Source organism: Scyliorhinus canicula, chromosome 14 (assembly GCF_902713615.1).
Source record: "Scyliorhinus canicula chromosome 14, sScyCan1.1, whole genome shotgun sequence".
In the NCBI taxonomy this organism is placed as follows: Eukaryota; Metazoa; Chordata; class Chondrichthyes; order Carcharhiniformes; family Scyliorhinidae; genus Scyliorhinus; species Scyliorhinus canicula.
This window is the reverse complement of record NC_052159.1, coordinates 91174933-91198243: the sequence shown is the minus strand read 5'-3', so window position 1 is coordinate 91198243 and position 23311 is coordinate 91174933. Positions and strand designations below refer to the sequence as shown.

The following is a 23311-nucleotide window of genomic DNA, read 5'->3' as shown; positions in this document are numbered from 1 at the left end:
GGAATTGACTGTGTTCCATGCAGCACCAGTGCTAGCCTCATAACAGTAGGGGAATCAGTCCAGGTGTGGCACCAGTTTTCCTATTGTAAAAGTCCACAGATTCTGCATTGGCATCAACATTTAGTCTCAGAAACGGAGTATCCCAACCAAGAGGTTTCAAGGACTTGCATTTCCTGTGACTGATACTTTAAACGGTCTTGACATTTTTATTCGTGAAAAGTAATGGATGAATGGCTTTTTAAAAAAATAAAGGTCTTTTACACATCCTACTCTCTCTATATGGTTCATTTGTTCTATACATACTGGTTTTGTATATATATATATATATATTGGCATTTAGTGGATCAATAGACATGGAAGTACTATAGCTTGTCATAGGAAGCATAAGTGTGAGGTTGAGCATAGGATGTGAGTGGGGGCATGAGGTGACATGGTTGGGGCTCGAGAATGTGTGAAGGGGTGAAGGCTGAAGGATTCTAGATTTTCTGGGTTCTAGATTTTCTGTTGTAAGTGCAATCAAACCTAAGGGCGTGATCCAATGGCCACACTGTGTCCGAAAAGCAGCTCGCCATGGCGTAGGCTGGCCGACTAAAGCTGGCATCTATTAAGCTTTCAAAACGTCGCCAAATCCAATGCAATCCCTTGTGAGACGTGTGATGTAAATCCCACCCATTTTGGGTGGATCACATTTTGGCAAATCTGGATATTAGAGCGAGACAGTTAGCCTCGCTCCAAAGTGCAGATTCCTGAGGTACCTGAGGCTTTGGGATGCATCCCCTTTGCCTCAGAGACCTAGGCTGAGCGCTGTTCAGCACTGACCTCCACAAACAAGGGCCAGAAGGATTGGCATTCAGGGGGTCTCTCAGGGGATTGGCGACCACAACCGCTTGCACTTTGGGCATATGGGCACCCTGACAGTGCCACCTGGAAGCCAGCCTGGCACTGCCAAGGTACCAGGTGGCACTGGGACGCTCTCCCATTGTGCGTTTGGGCTGGGAGGGGTTGGATGTTGGTTTAGGGGCCTTGGATATTTGGAGCTCCCTCGTGTGGAAAACGGGGTTATGTGTGGTCACACGTTCCCCACTGAGGCCCTTATCCAACACGGGTTGCGTTGTATAACCATGTGCTTCTCTGATCCGTGAGTGCCAGGAAACATGTGGCTAATCATGCTCTCTATGGGACATTGTTCACAATTAGCTGAATCATGCCCAAAGTCAATTTTGTACAGTGGAATGGTACATTGAGAAAACCAACCTTTTTCCATGCATGTGTGTGCCAACACTCATACAAACAAACGCACACACAGAAACATCTCTTTATCTCCACGAATGTTGTAAGTCATTAATTGTTAGTTTCAATTGTTGGTTTTGGCAAATGTGAAAGCTACAGCTGATCCCATCAGTGAAATGCTTCACACTTTATTTTGATTGACTCCACTGGAAATAACAATAAGGTGAACTGTTTAACGGGTGGCTGAACTGATACTACCGATTTGTTTTCATTTTAATTGAGATGAAATCCCACAGTGCCCAGTGGAATGGGCCTTTTAAACATCCTGCTTCAGCAGCTAGTAGTCCTTCGAGCTGCCTCCAAACCTTTACCTGGGCCAGCTGCTCCAAACCCAGGCTGTATCTGCTCCATGGCAATGAAGATCTTGGCTCTGCAGGCATTTTCCTGTGAGGCAGGCGAGTCAAGCTGGAAATGTTCCTGACTCCCGCTGCCCACCTTTAGGCTGAAAATCCATCCTAATGTGTCTGTTACGTATAAAGAAGGGTTAGGTCATAATTTGGCATGATTCGAGGTAGTAATTGAATGGTTGGAGGATGGAATTTTTCCTTTATATATGGTAAAGCATATCAGCTAAGATTTTAATTCTACAGTACCTGAATTGATGTGGTGGAAAAGTTCATTCAGGTACTACTCCACGTTTAATTCCCCAACTATAAGAACCTCAATTCATCACTTCAGCATTAGCAAAATTCAACATTTTCTGATAGTGATTATAACAGAAAGGCAATTAAAATGCAAGAACACCATGAAAGATTTTATTTTTGCAACATGAATCAAGAATTTCTAAACACAAATGATTGGAAACTGCAATCCAGCATATTTTGGGAAATGAATAACTTTACAGAGAGTTTGCTCTAGCCTGGTCATTATTATTTATTGCAGGTGATGGTTTTGTCTTCTGTGCCTCAGTTCCACCTTTGGATGTTTCTTGAAACAAACGGCGTGGTGTCCACAAGGACATTATGATTCTTTTATATTCTTTTCTGAAGTTTTGGTTCAGCAGTCCATATATAATTGCATTAAGGCAACTGTTAAAGTAGGCCATGAAGTAACTAAGGACGAAGAGCCACTCTGGGATTTTTGGTGCAATCTTCTGTGGATTGATAGCCACAGCTAGGCCAATGAAGTTCAGGGGTGCCCAGCAAAATGCAAAAAGCACAAATACTAAAAACATAGTCAGAAAGTTTCTGAAGTCACTTTGCTTCAGTCCTGGCCTAACATCCGTTTTGACTCGCCTCCTTACTTGAATCACCAAAATCCAGATTCGCAGGTAACAAAATGACACAACTGTGATAGGAACTAGGAAGTGAATTACCACAACAGCAATAGTATAAGAGGAACTAACTGTCTGAACAAATGTACAGGAATAGACACGGGCATCATACTTCAAGGATCCAACAAAAAAATTTGGGACTATTGCAAGAACTGTTAATACCCAAATCAGAAACACAAAGATCAATGTGTTGCGACAGCTATATAATTTGTCATAAGCCAGACTGTGACAGATGTAGCAGTATCTGTTTATTGCAATTGCGGTAATGTTAAAAATTGAACCTATCACACTTAGTCCCATCAAAAAGCCACTCACTTTACAGTGAATGTCACCAAGGAGCCATCCATTGTGAAACATTGCAAAGAGTATTAGTGGATATGGATACACAGCCACGACCAGGTCAGCAAACGCCAAGCTTACAACAAATACATTACCTGTAAAAGAATAAGAGAAAGAGCTGTTAAACCAAACTTAATCACCATTTACCTCTACGGCATTCTACAATGGCCTCTATCGAATTGGATTACTAATCATTCATCGATTTGACATTGCAGGACATTGCCACTGGAGGCTGACTGCCATTTGTGCTGACGCAATAGCAGTTATTGATTCCAACTGCAGTTATTCTCAATATTAGGAGTAATTTGTAATGAGTTACTAACTCGGTCCACAAACAAGCGGGTAAACTGGCTTTATGGCAAATCTATAGAAAGAGAGAGAGAAATAGGACTCCATTCATTACCAGCAAGACCTTGAAGCCTCAGTTAAGATATTTTTTTAAAATAAATTTAGTGTATCCAATTAATTTTTTCCAATTAAGGGGAAATTTAGCCTGGCCAATCCACCTACCCTGCACATCTTTGGGTTGTGGGGGTGAAACCCACGCAAACACGGGGAGAATGTGCAAACTCCACACGGACAGTGACCCAGAGCCGGGATCGAACCTGGGACCTCGGCGCCGTGAGGCAACAGGGCTAACCCACTGCGCCATCGTGCTGCCCCTCAGTTAAGATATAAACATCTTTATTACAATTGCACTTTAAGAAAGAATGCAGCCTAGCACTGGAAAAATAGAGAAGTTAACAACATGGGAAATATCATTATGTGAAGTAAGTTCTCCCATGTCAATCAGTTGGGTTACTTTAACCTATTGGTCATTTCTACACTTCTTGTAGTTTAATGATGTAGCTGCACTCCTTGTAATAGCATTTAGATTAGTGATTTGGTGCCTTGAAAAGTAGAGAAAGTAATGAATGGACATTGGATTTGACCCAGGAAAGTTTCAGCTTAAAGACTATGGGCGCGACTGGGGTTGGTTGCACAAATGCTGGTTCAGTGCTGCTTGACCTTGTTAGCGGGGGGGTGGGTGCTGGCGAGCACAGTCCCGGCGAATAAGCTGGCGAGCCTTCATTTGTGGCATGAAGCCCATGAGGCCTTGTTAAGTGAACCAATTAACATTGATTAGCGTTGCCGGCCTCGCCAGGTCGAGCGCTGGGAAGCTCACGGCAATTCCTGCTCGCTACCGTACTTAGAAATCCTTCCGGAGAATTGTGCCCATTGTTTCCCTTGGCTGGCCTGGCCTGTTGTCTCCCCTTACATTACACAATTAGTTTGAAATCTGGTTTGCTCTCCATGATATTGCCATGGAAACAAACAATTAGAAAATTTAGAGGTTATTATTTGGATTTGCAGCATAAAATCATTTATACTGACAATTGTTGTCCTCCTGCAGGAATACTTGCGTCAGGCTGGATGGGCCTATGGGAGATAAAAGAAACTAATTAAAGCTGCCAAGATTAGTGGGTGTTAAATCATCAGTCTACACACTTTTCAAAAGCTGCTGAAATCATGAAACAATGTTGGTTGGATGGTATTTCATCTTTCAGTGAGCAGCTGGAAGACTGTCCATCTGCCCCTCCCCCTGTATCTCTCCATCTCCAATTGCCACTTCTGTCACAACCCAGTTTTTCTCCAGCACTTCCTCAGATAGAGGGTGACTAAAGGGCCTTCTCTGGTTCTCTGCCTCTGGTGTTGTGCATTCTCTTCTCCTGAATTGTGCATTCTCTTCTCCTGAATTGTGCATGTAGATGGTGAAAAGGCTTTGGGGATTATATTTTCTTAAAAGATATTTTATTCCAAATATATTCAACATAATAACACAACCTTAATATCCAACAGAGTGTGCAATTTGTGCATTTCTTCTCCATTTACTTCCCCCTTCTCTGCTACAAATAGCTCCACAAATATAGCTATGAAAGGCCTCCACCCTGCCTCAAAGTTCTCCACAGACCCCCTTAGGGTTACTTTGATTTTCTCCAGCCTGAGAAACTCGTATAAGTCTCCCAACCGTGCCATAACCCCCGTCGACGTGGATGACCTCCAATTCAAAAGTATCCATCACCAGGCAGTCAGAGAGGCGAAGGCCACGACATTGGCCTCCTTCCCCTCCAGCAGCTCCGGCACCTCCGACACCCCAAAGATCGCTACCTTAGGGTCTGGCTTCATCTCAATCTCTAAAGTCCTTGATAAATTCCCAAACTGCATTCCAAAAGTTCTCCAAATCTCCACACCCCAGAACATATGGGCATGGATTGCCGCCCCCCCCCTCCCACCCCTCTGTGCACCACCTTTAGCTGTATAAGACTCGTTCTTGCGCAGAAGGAGGTTGAGTTCACTCGGCGCATTATTCCCCACCAAGGTCCCCAACCTATCTCCCTTCCTCCCACTTCCGCTTGATCCTTTTTGCAAAAGCCATTACCTGCTACCCCAACCACTCATATATATCCCCAATCCTACCACAACCCCTTTCAACCAGGAGCAACATTTTCTCCAGAAGCGTACAATCCAGCACCTGAGGGAATGAAGGCAGCTCCTTAAGTGCAAAGATCTGTACCTACCAATATCTAAACTTACTCGCCCTTGGTAGCTCGAACCTCTCCCGCAGCTTCTCTAGCCCAGCAAACATCCCCTGTGCAAACATGTCCCTGACCCGCTCCTCCCCCCATCCCCGATACATCCCATCCATCCCCCCGGCATAAACCGATGATTCCCACACAGCACAGTAATTACCAACATGTGACCCAGTTTAAAGGGCCTCCTCAGATGGTTCCAAATTCTTATAGACGACTCCACCACCGGACTCCCCATATATTTCCCAGAGGTGCACGGTAGTGGGGTCATCACCAGAGCCCTCGGGCTTGTACCCTTGCAAGACCTCTCCTCTAACTTGACCCAATCAGCCCAACCCCATTCCACCATCGTCTCACCTTCTCCACATTCATTGCCCAATAATAATGCAACAAATTTGGGAGTGCCAGTCCCTGTTCCCGCCTCTGCCTTTGCAACAGAGCCATCTTCACCCTTGGCACCTTTCTTGCCCACACATATTCCGAGATGAACGTGGCTACCTTCCGGGCAAAGGCCTTGGGGAGGAAAATCGGGAAGGACTGAAACACAAACAGGAATCTTGACAATATGTTCATCTTCACCACCTGTACCCTCCCCATCAATGTCAGGTCCCCCTTAACATATTTCACCAACCCCGTTACATTCCACCTATGCATCGTGGCCCACTCATTCATTACCTGAATCCCCAGGCACCGGAACCACTCCCTTGCCACCATAAATGGCAGTGCCCCCATGATCGCGCCCTCCCAGCCCCCTAGCCCTGCTGCATTCACCGGGAACACCTCACCTTTCCCTACATTAAATTTATAGCTGGAAAAGGCCCCAAACGTCTCCAGTAATCCCATGATTCAAAGAATAAAGAAAAGTACAGGCCCTCCAAGCCTGCGCTGACCATGCTGCCCGTCTAACCTAAAACCGTCTACACTTCCGGGGCCCGTATTCCTTTATTCCCATCCTATTCATGTATTTGTCTAGATGCTCCTTAAAAGTCACTACCGTACATTCTTCCACCATCTCCGGCAGTGAATTCCAGGTACCCACTACACTCTGTGTAAAAAATGTCCCTCGCACATCTCCTCTACACTTTGCCCCTCGGACCCTAAACCTATGTCTCCTAGTAATTGACTCTTCCACTCTGGGAAAAAGCTTCTGACTATCCACTCTGTCCATGCCCCTCATAATTTTATAAACTTCTATCTGGCCACCCCTCATTCTCAATCATTCCACTGAGAACAAACCGAGTTTATACAACCTCTTCTGTACCCTCGCCAAAGCATCCACATCCTTCTGGTAGTGTGGCAACCAGAATTGGACACTATATTCCAAGTGTAGGCTAGGTAACGTTGCTTTCCAACCGGTCCGTCATGAACAGCAACAGGTCATCGGCATTCACCAACACCCAGAGCTCCCTGAGTTTCCCTGTGTCCATTGACACAACCACTCCGACACTTGCTCCCCCTCCCCCCCCCCCCCCCCCCATCACCTCCCCGGCTTACCCAAGGGTGTCAAAATTATGTTTAGCAACCTCCTAATATTACTGGAGAGTTGCCTCCCCTTCACGAACCCTGTTTGATCCTCTGAGATCACCAGCGTAGTGGGCAACTCCCTCTTCTCCACTGCTTCTTAAACATGCACAAGAAGTAGGGGGCCAACTCTGCCGCAAACTGCTTAGAAACATTTGCCGGGAAGCCATCAGGCTCCAACGCCTTACCCAATGGCATCATACCAATGCACTCCATCACCCCCTTTAGCCCTAACGGCTCCGTCAGTGCCTGCTTCTTTCCCTCCTCCATCTCCGAGAAGTCCAGCCCATCTGAAAGAACGACCCATGAAATGAAATGAAAATCGTTTATTGTCACAAGTAGGCTTCAAATGAAGTTACTGGGAAAAGCCCCTAGTCGCCACATTCCGGTGCCTGTTCGGGGAGGCTGGTACGGGAATTGAACCGTGCTGCTGGCCTGCCATGGTCTGCTTTCAAAGCCAGCGATTTAGCCCTGTGCTAAACCAGCCCCTCAGCCTCCATATCAGCCTCCTACTCCCCCCAGCTCGGCCCTCTACAGCCCCTCGTAAAAGGTCTTGAACACCTCTTTTATCTTCTCTGGATCCAATACCATGCTTCCCCACTCTCTGCCTTCACCTGAAGGATTTCCCTCACTGTTGCCTGTCGCCACAGCTGTTGGGCCAGCATGTGAATCGAGTTCTCCCCATACTCATGCTGCAACCCCGCACCCTCTACAGCTGGCCCACCGCCCTTCCCATCGTCACCTGATCAAACTGACCCTGCAACTCATTTCTTTCCACCAACAACTTCTTCGTGGGGGCCACAGAGTAACCCCTATCCGTCTGAACTATCATGTCCAACAGTCGACGATGCTCCTCCTTCAAGGTCTCCCAAAATATGGATGCTAATGACTCCCAATTCTGATTAAGCTCAACATAACTCTTAATCATCACTGCCACCCTTCCACAGAACTCTTTGTCAGCCAAAAGCCAGGAATCCAACCTCCACCCCGGCCTCTGCGCCTGACCTGAGCAAAGTCTCACATCTGAAATCATTATTCCTGCATATTCCGCACCTTCCACCCACATCAGCACCACCCTGTACACCTGAGAGAAGAAGGACTACTCCCTCTCTCCTGGATGCCCAAACCTCCACAGATCCACCATCCTCATCCTCTTCATAAACTCTCTCAGCTCTCGTGCCATTCTCGACTTCCCAGTCGACTTATCCACCCTTCGCACCAATACACAATTAAAATCCCCCATAATCAGCTGGTGAGAGTCCAAATCCAAGATTGCCCCCAATATTTTTTTAAAAATCATTTAGGGATGTGGGCTTCGCTGGTCAGGCCAGCATTTATTGCCCATTCCTAGTTGCCCTTCAGAAGGTGGTGGTGATTTGCCTTCTTGGACCCCTGCAGTCCTTGAGGTGTAGGTATACTCACTGAGCTGTTAGGAAGGGAGTTCCAGGATATTGTCCGAGCGACAGCGAAGGAGCGGCGATATATTTCCAAGTCAGGGTGGTGAGTGACTTGGAGGAGAACTTCCAGGTAGTGAGGTTCACAGGTATTTGCTGCACTTGTCCTTCTAGATGGTATTGGTCATGGGTTTGGAAGGTGCTGATAAAGGAACCTTGTTGAGTTACTGCAGTGCATCTTGTAAATGGTACACACGGCTGTCACTGTTCGTCGGTAGTGGAGGGTTTGAATGTTTGTGGACGTAGGAGCAATCAAGCGGGCTGCTTTGTCCTGGATGGTGTTGAGCTCCTTCAGTGTTGTTGGAGGTGCACTCATCCAGGCAAGTGGGGAGTATTCCATTTCACTTCTGATTTGTGCCTTTGTGCCTTGTAGATGGTTGGAAGGCTTTTTTTGGTGGGGGGGGGGGGGGGGGGGGGGGGGGGGGGGGGGGGTCAGGAGGTAAGTTACTCGCTGTAGGATTCCTCGCCTTTGACCTGCACTGGTAGCCACAGTATTAATGTGACTAGACCAGTTCAGTTTTTGATCAATGGTAACCCCCATGATGCTGATTGTGGGGGATTCAGCGATGGTAATGCCATTGTATGTCAAGGGGCAGTGGTTAGATCCTCTCTTGTATGAGGTGGTCATTGCCTGGCACTTGTGTGGCGTGACCGTATCTTGCCACTTGTCAGCCTAAGCCTGGATATTGTCCAGGCCTTGCTGCATTTGGACATGGACTGCTTCATTATCTGAGGAGTTGCGAATGATGCTGAACATTGTGCAGCCATCCACAAACATCCCCACTTCTGACCTCATAAGAACATAAGAACTAGGAGCAGGAGTAGGCCACCTGGCCCCTCGAGCCTGCTCCACCATTCAATGAGATCATGGCTGATCTTTTGTGGACTCGGCTCCACTTTCCGGCCCGAACACCATAACCCTTAATCCCTTTTTTCTTCAAAAAACTATCTATCTTTACCTTAAAAACATTTAATGAAGGAGCCTCAACTGCTTCACTGGGCAAGGAATTCCATAGATTCACAACCCTTTGGGTGAAAAAGTTCCTCCTAAACTCAATCCTAAATCTACTTCCCCTTATTTTGAGGCTATGCCCCCTATATACTACTCATGTGCGGATTATCACTTAATATTTCCTATTGTGCAATTATTTGCATATATATTGTTGGTCCTTGCTATAGGGGCTGGCTTAGCACACTGGGCTAAATAGCTGGCTTGTCATATAGAGTCATAGAGGTTTCCAGCATGAAAACAGGCCCTTCGGCCCAGCTTGTCCATGCCTCCCAGTTTTTAACCACTGAGCTTGTCCCAATTGCCCGCATTTGGCCCATACCCCTCTGTACCCTGCTTTCCCATATTACTGTCTAAATGCTTTTTGAAAGACAAAATTGTACATGCAGAACAAGGCAGCAGCATTGATTCAATTCCCGTCCCAGCCTCCCAAACAGGCGGCAGAATGTGGCAACTAGGGGCTTTTCACAGTAACTTCATTGAAGCCTACTTGTGACAATAAGTTATTATTATAAAATGAGCGAGCACCTCCTTCCCACCAGGCCCGCACTGAATTCTCAGCAATACCAAATTATCACCACTCCAAAGACGCGTAGGTTAGGTGGATTGGCCATGCTAAATTGCCCTTAGTGTTTAAAAAGGTTAGATGGGGTTATTGGATTGGGGAGATAGGGTGGAAGTTAAGGCTTAAGTGGGCCGGTGCAAACTCGATGGGCCAAATGGCCTCCTTTCGCACTGTATGTTCTACCACATGCAAACAACTCTTTAAATTATTGCTTAGAACATGCACTAGAGAAACACTACTATCAAACTACAAGCTTAATATATTGATATCACTGGCAAAGTGATGAAGACATCACCAGCAAGTCCTCAGGGATAGATGATATATACCCCAAAGGCATGAGAGAACTTGCAAAATCTACTAAGTACTGTCATTATGCCAGTCAATGAATAGAAGCGTCTCAGGGGATCGAAAATAGGTCAACACAGCAACCTATTTTCAACAGGGTGACAAAACAATCCTAAGTGACATTATCACTATTAATAGTTGCACCCGTTGCCAAATTAACAGAGGGCAGCCAATATTGATACAGACGAGAGATATTTTGACTGAAAAGACCCATTGAAAACTAAAAACTCATGATGGAAAGGAGGTCACTGATGAAGCAGCTGAAGATTGGGCCTAGGACACGACCCTTAGGAACTCTTACAGTGACATCCTGGGGCTGAAGTGAATGACGTCCAATCACCACAACTATCTTCCTTTGTGCCAGATATGACTCCAACCAGCAGAGAGTTTCCCTCCTGATTCCCATTGACTCCAGTTTAGCGAGGCTCCTTGATGCCAAACTCGGTCAACTGCTGCCTTGATGTCAAGGGCAGTTACTCTTCATCAAGGGAAGCCTCTTCTTGAATCCGGCATCTTCCCAATTGAGTCCATACACATTCACCAACACCACCAGTGTCCCCACTAGCACCCCACTCACTATCATAAGCCTCCACCAGGATCCCGCACCTCCCTAGCCCCAGTAAACCCAGTTTTCTTTTTCGAGTCAAAACCCGAATGGAACACTTGTCCCGCCCACCACTTTCTCAACCACACCTGGTCTTTCATCTGGAGGTGTGTCTCCTGCAGGAAAATCACCTCTATTCTCAAACTTTCCAAGTCCATGAACATCTGGGACTGCCTAACCAGCCCATTTAGCCTGCGAAAATGCCCTGTCACGATTCTCACCAGTGGCTTCTGCCTCCCCCCCCCCCCCCCCATAGAGTCCACCATCATCACCATTAGGCTTCATCCCCCCATCCCCACTCTGAATCGGGCCCACCGATGATGGCCCCCGCCCCATCCATGACCAAACTCACCCTGCATAACTGCCACGTTCCCCCCCCCCCCCCCCCCCCCCAAACTCTTGGTCTTTGCGTCAGGGACTTATGGGCCCAATCAACCTCCGGGACCTTGTTCAGCACCTTTTTGTCCACCAACCCGGACAGCCTCCTTGCAACATAGCCCGTTGCCCACGTTCCCCCACTCCCTCCGATAGGCGCATGATCCCCAGATGTTGCCTCCCGGACCTGTTCTCCTGGTCCTCCACCTTTGCTCACAGTGCCTTACACAATCTTGTCGGTGCTATGTCTTTTCGTCCGACGTCACTTCGTCCAACGACACTTCGTCCACGTCTTTTGGTCCAACGTCGTTTTGTCCGCCCGTCTTTTGGTCCAACTTCTTTTTGTCCGATGATTTTTTTCGTCAAAGACTTTTTGTGACTTGTTACGTTTTTTTGTCGGATGATTTTTTTTGTAAAAGACTTTTTGTAACTTGACTTTTTGTAACTTGCTTACACTCCACTCCACTCCCCACATTAACTTTTTGTAAATAGAAATCTTCTCTAATGCACATAGCAAGGTATAATATGCAATAAAGGATTTTTATTACCGGTCTCTTTCCTTTAACGAGCCTCGTTAAAGGATAGTTATTATCGTTCTCTTTCCTTTAACGAGCCTCGTTAAAGGATAGATATTACCGTTCTCTTTCTTAATTCGCCCATCCCGAAATGGCAAAGTTCATTGTGTCAACGAAGAGTGAGCGGAAGGTAGCTGATGGAAATAACTATATGAAAATAACTTTTTTCATTTCATTTCATCTACGATTTTCATTCGAGCAGTGAAAACCTAGGAAAAGAATACTGGAGATGTGAGAAAAGAAGGCTATGTTCAGTGCGGATTCACACGGTCACAGAAAACAATGAGCCGAAAATTATTTATTTCTCTAATGAGCACCTTCATCCAGCTGATGTTGATTCGTTAAATGCTAGAAAAGCAGTTGCAGAAATAAAGCATGAAGCAGTGGAAAACATAGCAGCAAGTTCGCGTAGCATACTAGCGGCCAAGTTTACGCAGCTATCAGAAAATACCTGCTCTCAACTTCCTAGGTTGCCCGTCGTCTCAAGGACTATTCAAAGGTGCCGACAAAAAAATTCTGGATTTCCCGCTAATCCAGCGGCTAGACACGGTTTTGAAATACTTGACAAATATTGTAAACTTGACAATGGCGAACAGTTTCTGAGATACGATTCGGGCGCCGAGGATCAACAGCGCTTACTAGTATTCGCATCAGAAAGTGCTCTTCAGGATTTAGCATCATATCGTCATTGGGCATGCGATGGGACATTCAAGATTGTGCCACAGCAGTGGTTTCAACTGTTCTGCATTCATGTACAAGTTAAAGGAAGCAGTTTTCCACGGGTCTTTGCATTACTGCCGAATAAAAGAAAGCAGACATACGAATTATTCTTTGACCAATTGCAAATAATGCAACCTAATGCAGATCCGATTGATATCATGGCAGATTTCGAAGTTGCAATTCACAAGGCAATTAATTCATCATTCCTTAATTCATCTGTCGTGGCATGTTTGTTTCATTTGAGCCAATCTGTGTTTCGAAAAATTACCGATTTAGGCCTCAAAGAAAAATACAATACAGACTCTGAATTCTGTCTTAAAATTCGATGTTTTTCAGCATTAGCTTTCCTCCCCGTTGAAGATGTCGAAGAGGCTTATGAAGATTTGATAGACGATGAAGAAATACCTGCTGAATTCATCGTTTACTTCGACTTGACTTACATAGGCATTGTGAGAGGACGTGGTGCCAGACGAAGGAGAGAAACACCTACATTCCCGACAGCTGTATGGAATGTTAATCAGCGTGTTCTACAAGATCTACCGAGAACAAATAATGCTGCTGAGGGGTTTCATTCTGCGATAAAGCGTTCGGCGGGTGGAGCTCATTTGAATATCTGGAGGTTAATCAAAACTCTGAAGGAAGAGGAAGGGTTCATAATAGGCAAAAAGGCTCAAATTCTTCGGGGAGATCAGTCGACTTCATGTACGCGATATAAGAAAATAACTGAACGCCTCAAAAGATTGGTCATTGAATATGATTCTACAACAAAAATTGATTTCTTGAGGAATGTTGCTTACAATTTACATCAATTTTAAGTAATTTCGGGAATTTTAAGTAATTAGTAAACTTTTAGATTTTTTAACTGCATTTTTAGATTTTTTAACTGCATTTTTCAACTTGCATTTTACTTGCATTTTATCAATTACTTGCATTTTAGCAATTAAATTCACTTGCTGTATTGTACTTGCATTTTATCAATTAAATGGTTTTATGCGGAGTTAATTTGTAATTGGATAATTGGACGAAGTGACGTTGGACCAAAAGACGGGCGGACAAAAAGACGTTGGACCAAAAGACGTGGACGAAGTGTCATTGGACGAAGTGACGTCGGACGAAAAGACGCGACACGAATCTTGTCATTCTGGTCAGACATCACCTTCTCCATCTCCTGGATAGTCACCCCCTGCACTTCCAGGCTCTTTTCCAAGATCCAGTGAAGAGGTGCCACTCCCCCTCAATTGCCTTTGACCAGTCATTCTGCATTTTCTTTACGCTGCTGTCAAAATTCGTCCTTAATGAAGCTCATCAACTGCTCCATTGGCAGCAGTCCAGTTGACGATGACCGTTCCCATTCCGCCATTTTTGCAATTGATGCTGCGTCACCTCCAACTCCTTAGCCAGGGCCCTCACTGTCTTCTGTCAAAGTTTGGTAACCGGCATCTATGCCCATCAAGGGAGAACTAATCCCCCTCCACTCTCCACACAACCTTTTCACCGAAATTCACCAAAATCCAGGTAAAAGGGACCAAAACTTCAAGAAGGAGTCATCCTGTTTGCGAACACTCACTCCATAGCCTCCACCGGAAGTCCGCTGTGGAGATTATAGGGCAGTGAGTTACTTGCCATGGAATTACCAGCATCTAAGCTGCTCTTGTAGTCACAGTATTTATACAGCTGCCAGTGTTAACTTTCTGGACGATGATGTCTGATGCACTATCAATTACGACGAGATGAGAGTAGAGAGTAATCGAGGCTTTATTACGCAGAGATGTGTAGCCTCCCACCAGCTGCTGCCGAAATGGCTGCAGCTCAGTGAGCCCACACATTTATACTCCGCCTACTGGGCAGAGCCAGCAGGCAGGGACATACCCCCGTACTTGTAGTACAGGAGCCTTACCACATTACATCTCATATGTGTAACATATACAAACAGTGGTGACTACCACATTCACCCCCTGTTAAAAAAGAGTCCAGCAGGGGTGGTGGAAAACTATTTACATGTAAATAAGCATATTTAAGGTGTACAGTTCGGGAAAAGTTCTCAAATTTAGCCGGTCGGGTGCCTTGATCCTCTGTTGTGAGCGCCGCAGTCCCGGTAGCGATGCAGGTGCCGGTTTGGTCGCCGGTGACTCCGGGGGCGTGTAGTCCTCATCTTCATCCCCAGGTGGAACCAATGGGAGGACGGATCATCCTGGAGCGGGGGCTGTGGTGAGGTGCGCTGGGGGGAGGATGAGTGGCGCCGGGGCAGTTGGGGGGGGATGGGGTGGGGGCCCAGCTGGTGCCAGATCCCTGAGGGAGACCGTGTCTTGGCGGCCGTCGGGGTACGCCACGTAGGTGTACTGCGGGTTTGCATGGAGTAGCTGTACCCTCTCGACCAACGGGTCTGTCTGGTGGAGCCGCACGTGTTTACGGAGGAGAACGGGTCCTGGAGCTGCCAGCCACGTTGGGAGCGAAACCCCGGAGGTGGACTTCCTAGGGAAGGCAAGGAGACGTTCATGGGGGGTTGCAGTAGTCGTAGTGCAAAGTAGCGATCGGATGGAATGGAGGGTGTCGGGGAGGACCTCCTGCCAGCGGGAGGCCGGGAGATTCTGGACCGTAGGACCGTTCCGTTCTCCCTCTCCACCTGCCCGTTTTACCGGGGGTTGGAGCTGGTCGTCCTGCTTGACGCAATGCCCTTGCTGAGCAGGAATTGATGCAGCTCATCACTCATAAAGGAGGATCCCCGGTCGCTGTAGACATAAGCGGGGAAACAAAACAGGGTGAAGATACTACTGAGGGCCTTGATGACGGTGGCAGACATCATATCGGGTATGGAATGGCGAAGGGAAATCTGAAGTATTCGTCAACCACGTTAAGGAAGTACGTGTTTCGGTCAGAGGAGGGGAGGGGCCCTTTGAAATCCATGCTGGGGCATACAAAGGGACGGGAGGCCTTCACCAGGTGCGCTCGGTCTGGCTGGTAGAAGTGCGGTTTGCACTCCGCGCAGACCTGGCTGTCTTTGGTCACCGTCCTGACTTCCGCAATGGAGTAGGGTAGGTTGCGGGCCTTTTGAAGTGAAAGAACCGGGTGACCCCTGGGTGACAGAGACCATTGTGTAGGGCCTGGAGTCGGTCCACTTGTGGCCTGGCACATGTACCTCGGGATAGGGCATCGGGGGATTGTTGAGCATACCGGAGCGATACAAAATCTCGTAATTGTAGGTGGAGAGCTCGATCCTCCACCTCAAGATTTTATCATTTTTGATCTTGCCCCTCTGTGTGTTATTCAACATGAAGGCAACCAACCGTTGGTCAGTGAGGAGAGTGAATCTCCTGCCGGCCAGGTAATGCCTCCAATGCCGCACAGCTTTAAAGATGGCTTAGGCCTCCTTTTTGATGGAGGAATGCCGGATTTCGGAGGCATGGAGGGTGTGGGAAAAGAATGCCACGGGTCTGCCTGCCTGGTTGAGGGTGGCAGCCAGAGCGACGTCTGATGCATCGCTCTCGACTTGGAAGGGGAGCGTCTCGTCGACCACGTGCATCGCTGCCTTGGCAATGTCGGGCTTGATATGGTTGAAGGCCTGGTGAGCCTCGGTCGTCAGGGAGAAAACTGTGGAGTGAATGAGTGGGCGGGCCTTGTCCGCATTGTTAGGGACCCACTGGGCATAGTATGAGAAGAACCCCAGGCATCGTTTGAGGGCCTTGGGGCAGTGGGGGAGGGGGAGTTCCATGAGGGGGCACATGCGGTTGGGGTCGGACCCTAGAACTCCATTTTGCACCACATAGGTTCAGCAGTTTGGCGGTGTGGATAAATTTGGAGAAATTAGCGTCGTGGCCCTGCTGGTCGTGGTCGCAGATGGTGACATTATCCAGGTACGGGAAGCAGGCCCACAGTCCGTACCGGTCAACCATTCAGTCCATCTCCCATTGGAAGACCGAGACCCCATTAGTGACGCTGAAGATAACCCCAAGGAAGTGGTAAAGGTGGCAGTCTGCTTCGAACGCAGTGTATTGGCGGTCCACCCTGCGGATGGGAAGTTGGTGGTAGGCAGATTTCAGGTCCACTGTAGAGAAGACCCACTACTGTGCAATCTGATTGACCATATCAGATATGCGTGGGAGGGGGTACGCCTCGAGCTGCTTGTACTGATTGATGGTCTGACTTTAGTCAATGACCATCCTGTGTTTCTCCCCAAACTTTACAATTACTACTTGGGCTCTCCAGGGGCTGTTGCTGGCTTCGATGATGCCTTCCCGCAGTAGCCGCTGGACTTCCGACCTGATGAAGGTCCTGTCCTGGGCATTATAATGTCTGCTCCTGGTGGCGATGGGTTTGCAATCCGGGGTGAGGTTCGCAAACAGGGAAGGTGGGTCGACCTTAAGGGTCATGAGGCTGCATACAGTAAGGGGTAGTAGGGGCCCGCCGAATTTCAGAGTTAGACTTTGGAGGTTGCACTGGAAGTCCAGGCTGAGTAACAAGGCAGTGCAGAGGTTGGGGCGGACGTAGAGCCGGAAGTCGCTGATCCAGTCGCCCTGGATGGTGAGGGTGGCGGTGCAGTACTCCAGGATCTCCACGGAGTGGGACCCGGAGGCCAGGGAGATTTATTGGATAATGGGGTGTACCGCGAGGGAGCAGCGCCTTACTGTATTGGGGTGGATGACGCTCTCTGTGCTCCTGGACTCGAGAAGGCAATGTGCCTCGTGGCTATCGACGTTCACCGTCATTGTCACGGTTCCGAGGTTGTGTGGCTGGGACTGGTCGAGCCTGATGAAGGCGAGCTGAGGCTGGTGTTGGTGGGCCCTGGGCTTGTCGGTGGCGGTTGCAGGCAATGAGTGGCCTGATGAGGTGCCCGACGAGCAGGGGTCGTGAGGCGGCGTACAAAATGGCGTTGAAGTTGGTGGCGTTAAAGACGGCGGCGCCCACGGGCCACACAATGTCTGATAAGGGGAAGATAGCGGCGCCCACGGGTCGAACGTGGGGGGTTGCAGGAACAATGGGGTTGGTTACAGTGGCGATCGACCGGGCCTGGAACACCGCAGCGAAATGTCCTTTCTTCCCGCAGGTTTTGCAGAGTGCGATCCGCGTCGGGCAGCGCTGCCGGGGGTGCTTTGCCTGCAGAAATAGCACTTGGGCCCCTTGGGGTTGGCTGGCTGCTGCGCGGCACAGGCTTGGGGTTGGCTGGGGGCAGTCGCTGGTGGGGTCCACGATGTCCAGGAGGGGGTCGCCATGCGGTCGGGGGCGTACACTTGTACATTACGGGAGGCTACCGTTAGCGAGGTTGCAAGTTTCTTGGTCGCCGCGAGGTTGAGGGTAGCCCCTTCGAAGAGGCGCTGGTGGATGTATGCTGACCCTATGCCCGTAACGAAAGCGTCCCTAATTAGGAGTTCGGAATGTTCAATGGCCGAAACTGCCTGGCAATCACAGTCCCTCGCCAGGGCGTGCAGGGCAGGCCTAAATCTTCCATAGACTCACCGGGGAGTTGTTGCCACGTGGAGAGGAGGTGCCTGGCGTAGAGTTTGTTGATCGGTCGTGTGTAGTTCTCTTTCAGAAGCGCCATGGCCTCAGTGTAGTTGGGCGCATCCCAGATAAGAGGAAAAATATCGGATGTCAACCGTGCGTACCGGATATGCAGCTTCTGTGCTTCTGAAGGTGGTTCTGTCGCTGATCCGATGTAGGCTTCAAAGCAAGCTAGCCAGTGGTTGAAGGCCGATGTGGCGTTGTCTGCTTGAGGGTGCAGCTGCAGGCGATCAGGCTTGATGCGAAGGTCCATCGCTGTAAAATCTCTGCGCAATAAATTAATGCACTATCAATTACGACGAGATGAGTGTAGAGAGTAATCAAGGCTTTATTACGCAGAGATGTGTTGCCTCCCGCAGCTGCTGCCAAAATGGCTGCAGCTCGGAGGGCACTCACATTTATACTCCGCCTACTGGGCGGAGCCAGCAGGCAGGGATCTACCCCCGTGCCTGTAGTACAGGAGCCTTACCGAATTACATCTCATATGTTATATATGTACAAACAGTGGTGACTACCGCAATGACCCACAGGATATTGATGACGGGGAATTCAGTGATAGTAATGGTATCGATGGAAACGAGAGGTTGCAAGACTTTCTCTTGTTTCAATCAGGGTTCTATACTGTTTGGACTCCCAGGCAATTTTGGTGATCTGCGTTTCCCACAGGAACTGAGTGTTATCATACATTGAGATATCCGATACTCAGATTTACTTTGCTTCAGTGAGTTTGGGCCAAAGGAAGGCACTGAAAAAAAATCAGAAAACTTTAGTATCTTCATCACATCAACAGATTCAGCTCAGAAGCAAAAATAAAATACCTTTTCACACAGACGATTTATTTCCTATCTGTAGAGGCTGCCACGTAACCTCAGGAGGATGCTGACAGGATGGCAGTTCGTGCAGTGGGATAGCAAATTGAATTTGATGCGGAGAAGTGGGAAGTGCAGCATTTAAGGGAGGAAGAATATGAAGACGAAGCATTCACTAAATGGTAAAAGATTTGAAAGAGTAGCAGAGAGCCCTGTGGGCTTCACAGTCAGCTTTTAGAAATGGAAGCATGAACTAATAAAGCTGGAAAATAAAATTTTTAGGATTTAGTTGCGAACAGTGCACACCTCTATCCATCCCACTGTTACCAGCAGACAAATCATTGTTGTCCTCGGCTTCGCTTTATTTACCTTTTCTTCTTGGGTCAACACATCCATTTTGGATGTGGAAGCGCTCAAACTCTGATATCAGACAGAAACCCTCGGCTGTTGGTAAGTTATCTCATTGACAGTACATGTGATCAATGACCTTAACATATTGCACAGAGTTAAATATCATAATAGCCTTGCTTAAAAAAAAATCAAATTCAGCTTTTCCAGATGTTGATACATAAGTACATTTATAAAAGATCTTGGGCGCGATTCTCCGCAAATGCGGAGAGTCGTAAAGGCTGCCGTGAAACCGGCCATGTTTCACGGCAGCCTCCGCACCCCCTCCCGGGACCCGATTCACCCACCCGGTCGGGGCTAGCATCGCGGCCCCAGGAAGAACGGCAGCGCGGGCTTAGCGAACGTTCGCTAAACCCGGCCGCCAAGACTCACGGCGGCTGACGCGCACGATGACGTCATCGCGCATATGCGTCAAACACGCGCATGCGCGGTCCGTCATGCCCCTCAGCCGCCCCGCGGACTGATCCTGTTTAAATTTGTGAAAACGGCCGTAAAGGCCTGGGAAATCGGCCCATCGGATAGGGGAGAATCACTGCTCGCGTAAAAAAATGGCGAGCAGCGATTTGTGTCGTTGGGCGGCCGTGGGGGGGGGGGAGAATAGCGGGAGGTCTGGAAAAATGTCGGGAAGGCCCTCCCACTATTCTCCGACCCATCGTGGGGGGGCGGAGAATCGCGCCCCTCGCATCTCGTGCATGCTTTGTCCATGATACATGGATCTGACATAACAGGTATCACATTTATACGTGCTAACATTTTGCATCACAATATCAAATGCTCAAGATTGCAACAGCTTGAACAGGTGGAAAATTTCTCAGTCAAAATCAAGTGGGGGATGTGTGGACATACTAATAAGGAAAACTTACAAAGGGTGTATGAAGTCAATCAATGATGAACATTCTTGAAAAGTCAACTGTAAAAAAGAAGGCAAATGATTGAAATTGCTTTCCATATATTTTGAAAAGTCCTTTCAGGTCCCATCTTGCTTCTCCGTGAATTTGTTTATTTGTTTATTGTCACATGTACTGAGGTACAGTGAAAAGTATTTTTCTGCGTGCAGCTCAAACAGATCATTTAGTACATGAAACAAAAAGAAAATACAGAAACTATCACCAATGCAACAGCCTTTTCTGTATTAAAAATACAACCTACAACCATTTTGGTGAAATACCAGCTCTCTTTGAGAAGCCAAGTACCCATATGTTTCTTTTATTCCCTTATGTCACTCTATCTGCTATTCTCTTTTTCTCTTTGCTATTTCGGTGTAGTTATTGGGGGAGGAGGAATTGTACTTTCAGACGATGCTGAACCAAAGGCGCTGTTCTCCCTCGCAGGTGTATGTACAATCCATGGCACATTTCAAAAAGGAACAGGGGAGCTCTCCGGATGTCATTGCCAATATTTACTCCTTGACCAACATCACAAAACAGGTTAATTAATCATTTATTGTTATCTGTGGAACCGTGCAGTGCACAAATAACATGCCACATTTTCACACATTACAGCATCAAGTGGCCTTCAAGGGGGTTTCACTGGCTGCAAGGCATGCACCGATTCTGAAAAGTGCTAGATAAATGCGAGTATTTCTTCTCTTACATTTATCCCCAGATTTCTCTCAGTTAACTTTATTTCTATTTACATTTTCTCTATAATTACAATCTCACATGGCCAACTGCACACTAACAATTAATTGAGGGGATGTTGCACAGATCTGCAGAATTCTGTAATGAATAATTCAAAGGCTTGATTTTCAGCTTAAGTGCGTTTATGCCGCAAATCCAAATAATAACATCTAAGTTTTCTAATTATTTGTTTCCATGGTGATATCATGGAAAGCAAGTCGGATTTCAAACTGTGTAATGTAAGGTGAGACACCAGGTCAGACCAACCAAGGGAAGCAATGTATTGTAAGAGCATGACAACACTTTTCCCCAACAAGATTATACCATTCTCCTCTACAGAGATGTATTTTTGAGATGCAGGTTTTTAACATGCTTGATGAAGGTAGATAAGATGCTGAAATCACTATCCTACAGTTTAAAGTAAAGCCCATGAGTAAATTACTTGTATTTGTTGGGAGTTTTCAAAAATTGCAAAATCAATGCTCGACACTATTTTAAAGGATCAACATTCTGTCCTTTAAAAACCTATTGGTTGATTTTAATATTTTTAGGTTTCAAGCAGGTTCAAGCATACCTGATCAAAACATTTTGCCAGATTCTCCGTTTCTGAGATTAGGGAGTGGATTCTGCATTTCAGCGACTAAGTGCCGGCGCCAGTGGAGCATGTGTGCTCTTTTACGACCTAAAAATCGGGGTGAAGCCCTCACTGATTCCAGGACCAGTGAGGGGCTAGCACCGGCGTTGAGCGAAACCCCCACCTCCTATGCTGAAAATGGCTGGAGAATGGCTGGATCCATGGCCGTGCATGTGCATGGCTGATGACCTGCAGTGGTTGCACCGTACAATATGGTGTCGGCAGTGCACGGACCCAACCTGCCATCCGTGACCCCACAGCCCACTCCCTGGCCGGCCCCTGGCCACCTCCCACCAGTCCCCCCCAGCCCTCGCTGAAGCCCCCCCCCACCCCCACCCCCTGGGCAGCGGCATGGATCCCGGCCGAGTGTGCCGGTGCTGGACACAGTCCACGGCCATCACGCCGGCTTCCCGCACGGTTGGAACCATGTCACGTGCTGTCCGGAACCCGGCCCATCGAGGGGGGAGCATCGCGGGTGGGCCGGCCGGTGACACACAAGTGCCGTTGCAATGGTGCATGCATCACAATGACAGCAGTTTGGAGGGGGCGGAGCACGGCTGACCCCGATTTCGGCGCGGAGCCCATTCTCCGCCCGATCACCGAACGCAATTTTGGCGTCAGGCAACGGAGAATCCCGCCCTAAGTGTTGACCCCAAAGCAGAATTCATGGACTTTCACAACAAAAAAAGGGACCTGGACCGACTCTGCTATTGCTAAGGGACTAGCACCGGCGTCACATGGAACACAGTCGATTCTAATGAGAAACGGTGCCAGAATCAACGGTTTTGTGATTGACACCAAAGGCTGACAAGCTGCAGCCGCATATAAACAATTCTCATCCCACACACACCATCCCAGCCAACAAGATGCAGCGAGGAAAGCAGCCCCGTGGTTCGCAGACACCGAGCTAGAGACCCACTTGGATATGGTGGAGGAGCAGCGGATGACCCTGTAGCCCGGCCTGGCAAGGTGGCTGCCAGCTGCCACCATTCGCTGTGTCTGGACGCAGGTGGCAGAGGCCATGAGTGCCTTGGGCAACACCATCCAGACAGGCCAGCAGTGCCGGTATAAAATGCATGACCTGTTCAGGGTGGCCAGGGTGGCACTATGCCCGTCCCACACACCAAAGGGCTGTTGAACCCTCACCCTGCAGAATATGCGGTACTCATACCGGCCGCCATAGCCGGGTGTCTTGGCCACTGAGGCCATCACCTACCCATCCACTGGGCTGCATGCATCGGATTGTCTAACGGTGTCGTTTTACGTGTACCCCCAGGAGAAGGCCTTGCACAATCACCGGGAGCAGGAGAAGACAGGAGGGGGGGGGGGGGGGGGCCACCAGACATGCGCCCCTCACTGTGGCAGAACGGATGACCCGGATGTGATTGGCGACCCGGAGGAAAGGGAGGTCGCCAAGGTGGAGCTTGGCCGCAGGCGAGGAAGTTAGACCCTGCTGAGTTGCGATTCCCTGTGATATGTGTGTCAGTCCCTCCCAACACCACCCCCAGACCATCCTCACCCCACACAATCCTCACCCTCACACCACCGTGATGCCAACCCCATCCTCGCCTCCACCCACAACCTCACCCTACACCACCCCCACCCCCACCATCCACCACCACCGGCCCGCGGTCTAATCATACGTCTTGTCTTGTGTCTTGCAGGACCTGCTGGAGATTGCGTCCCCTCCCCCCCAGCTGGTGCA

General features: G+C 48.3%; 1 protein-coding gene across 1 annotated transcript in view; it reads right to left on the bottom strand.

Annotated features, from left to right (window-relative positions):
• Positions 1-2059: 2059 nt before the first annotated feature.
• Positions 2060-23311, bottom strand: part of LOC119977474 (melatonin receptor type 1B-like) — a 168299-nt gene continuing 147047 nt past the window's right edge. The window contains exon 2 of the mRNA XM_038818446.1: positions 2060-2997. Within this exon, the coding sequence (XP_038674374.1) occupies positions 2129-2997 (869 nt within the window). The 3' untranslated portion in view covers positions 2060-2128. The remainder of the gene's footprint in view (positions 2998-23311) is intronic.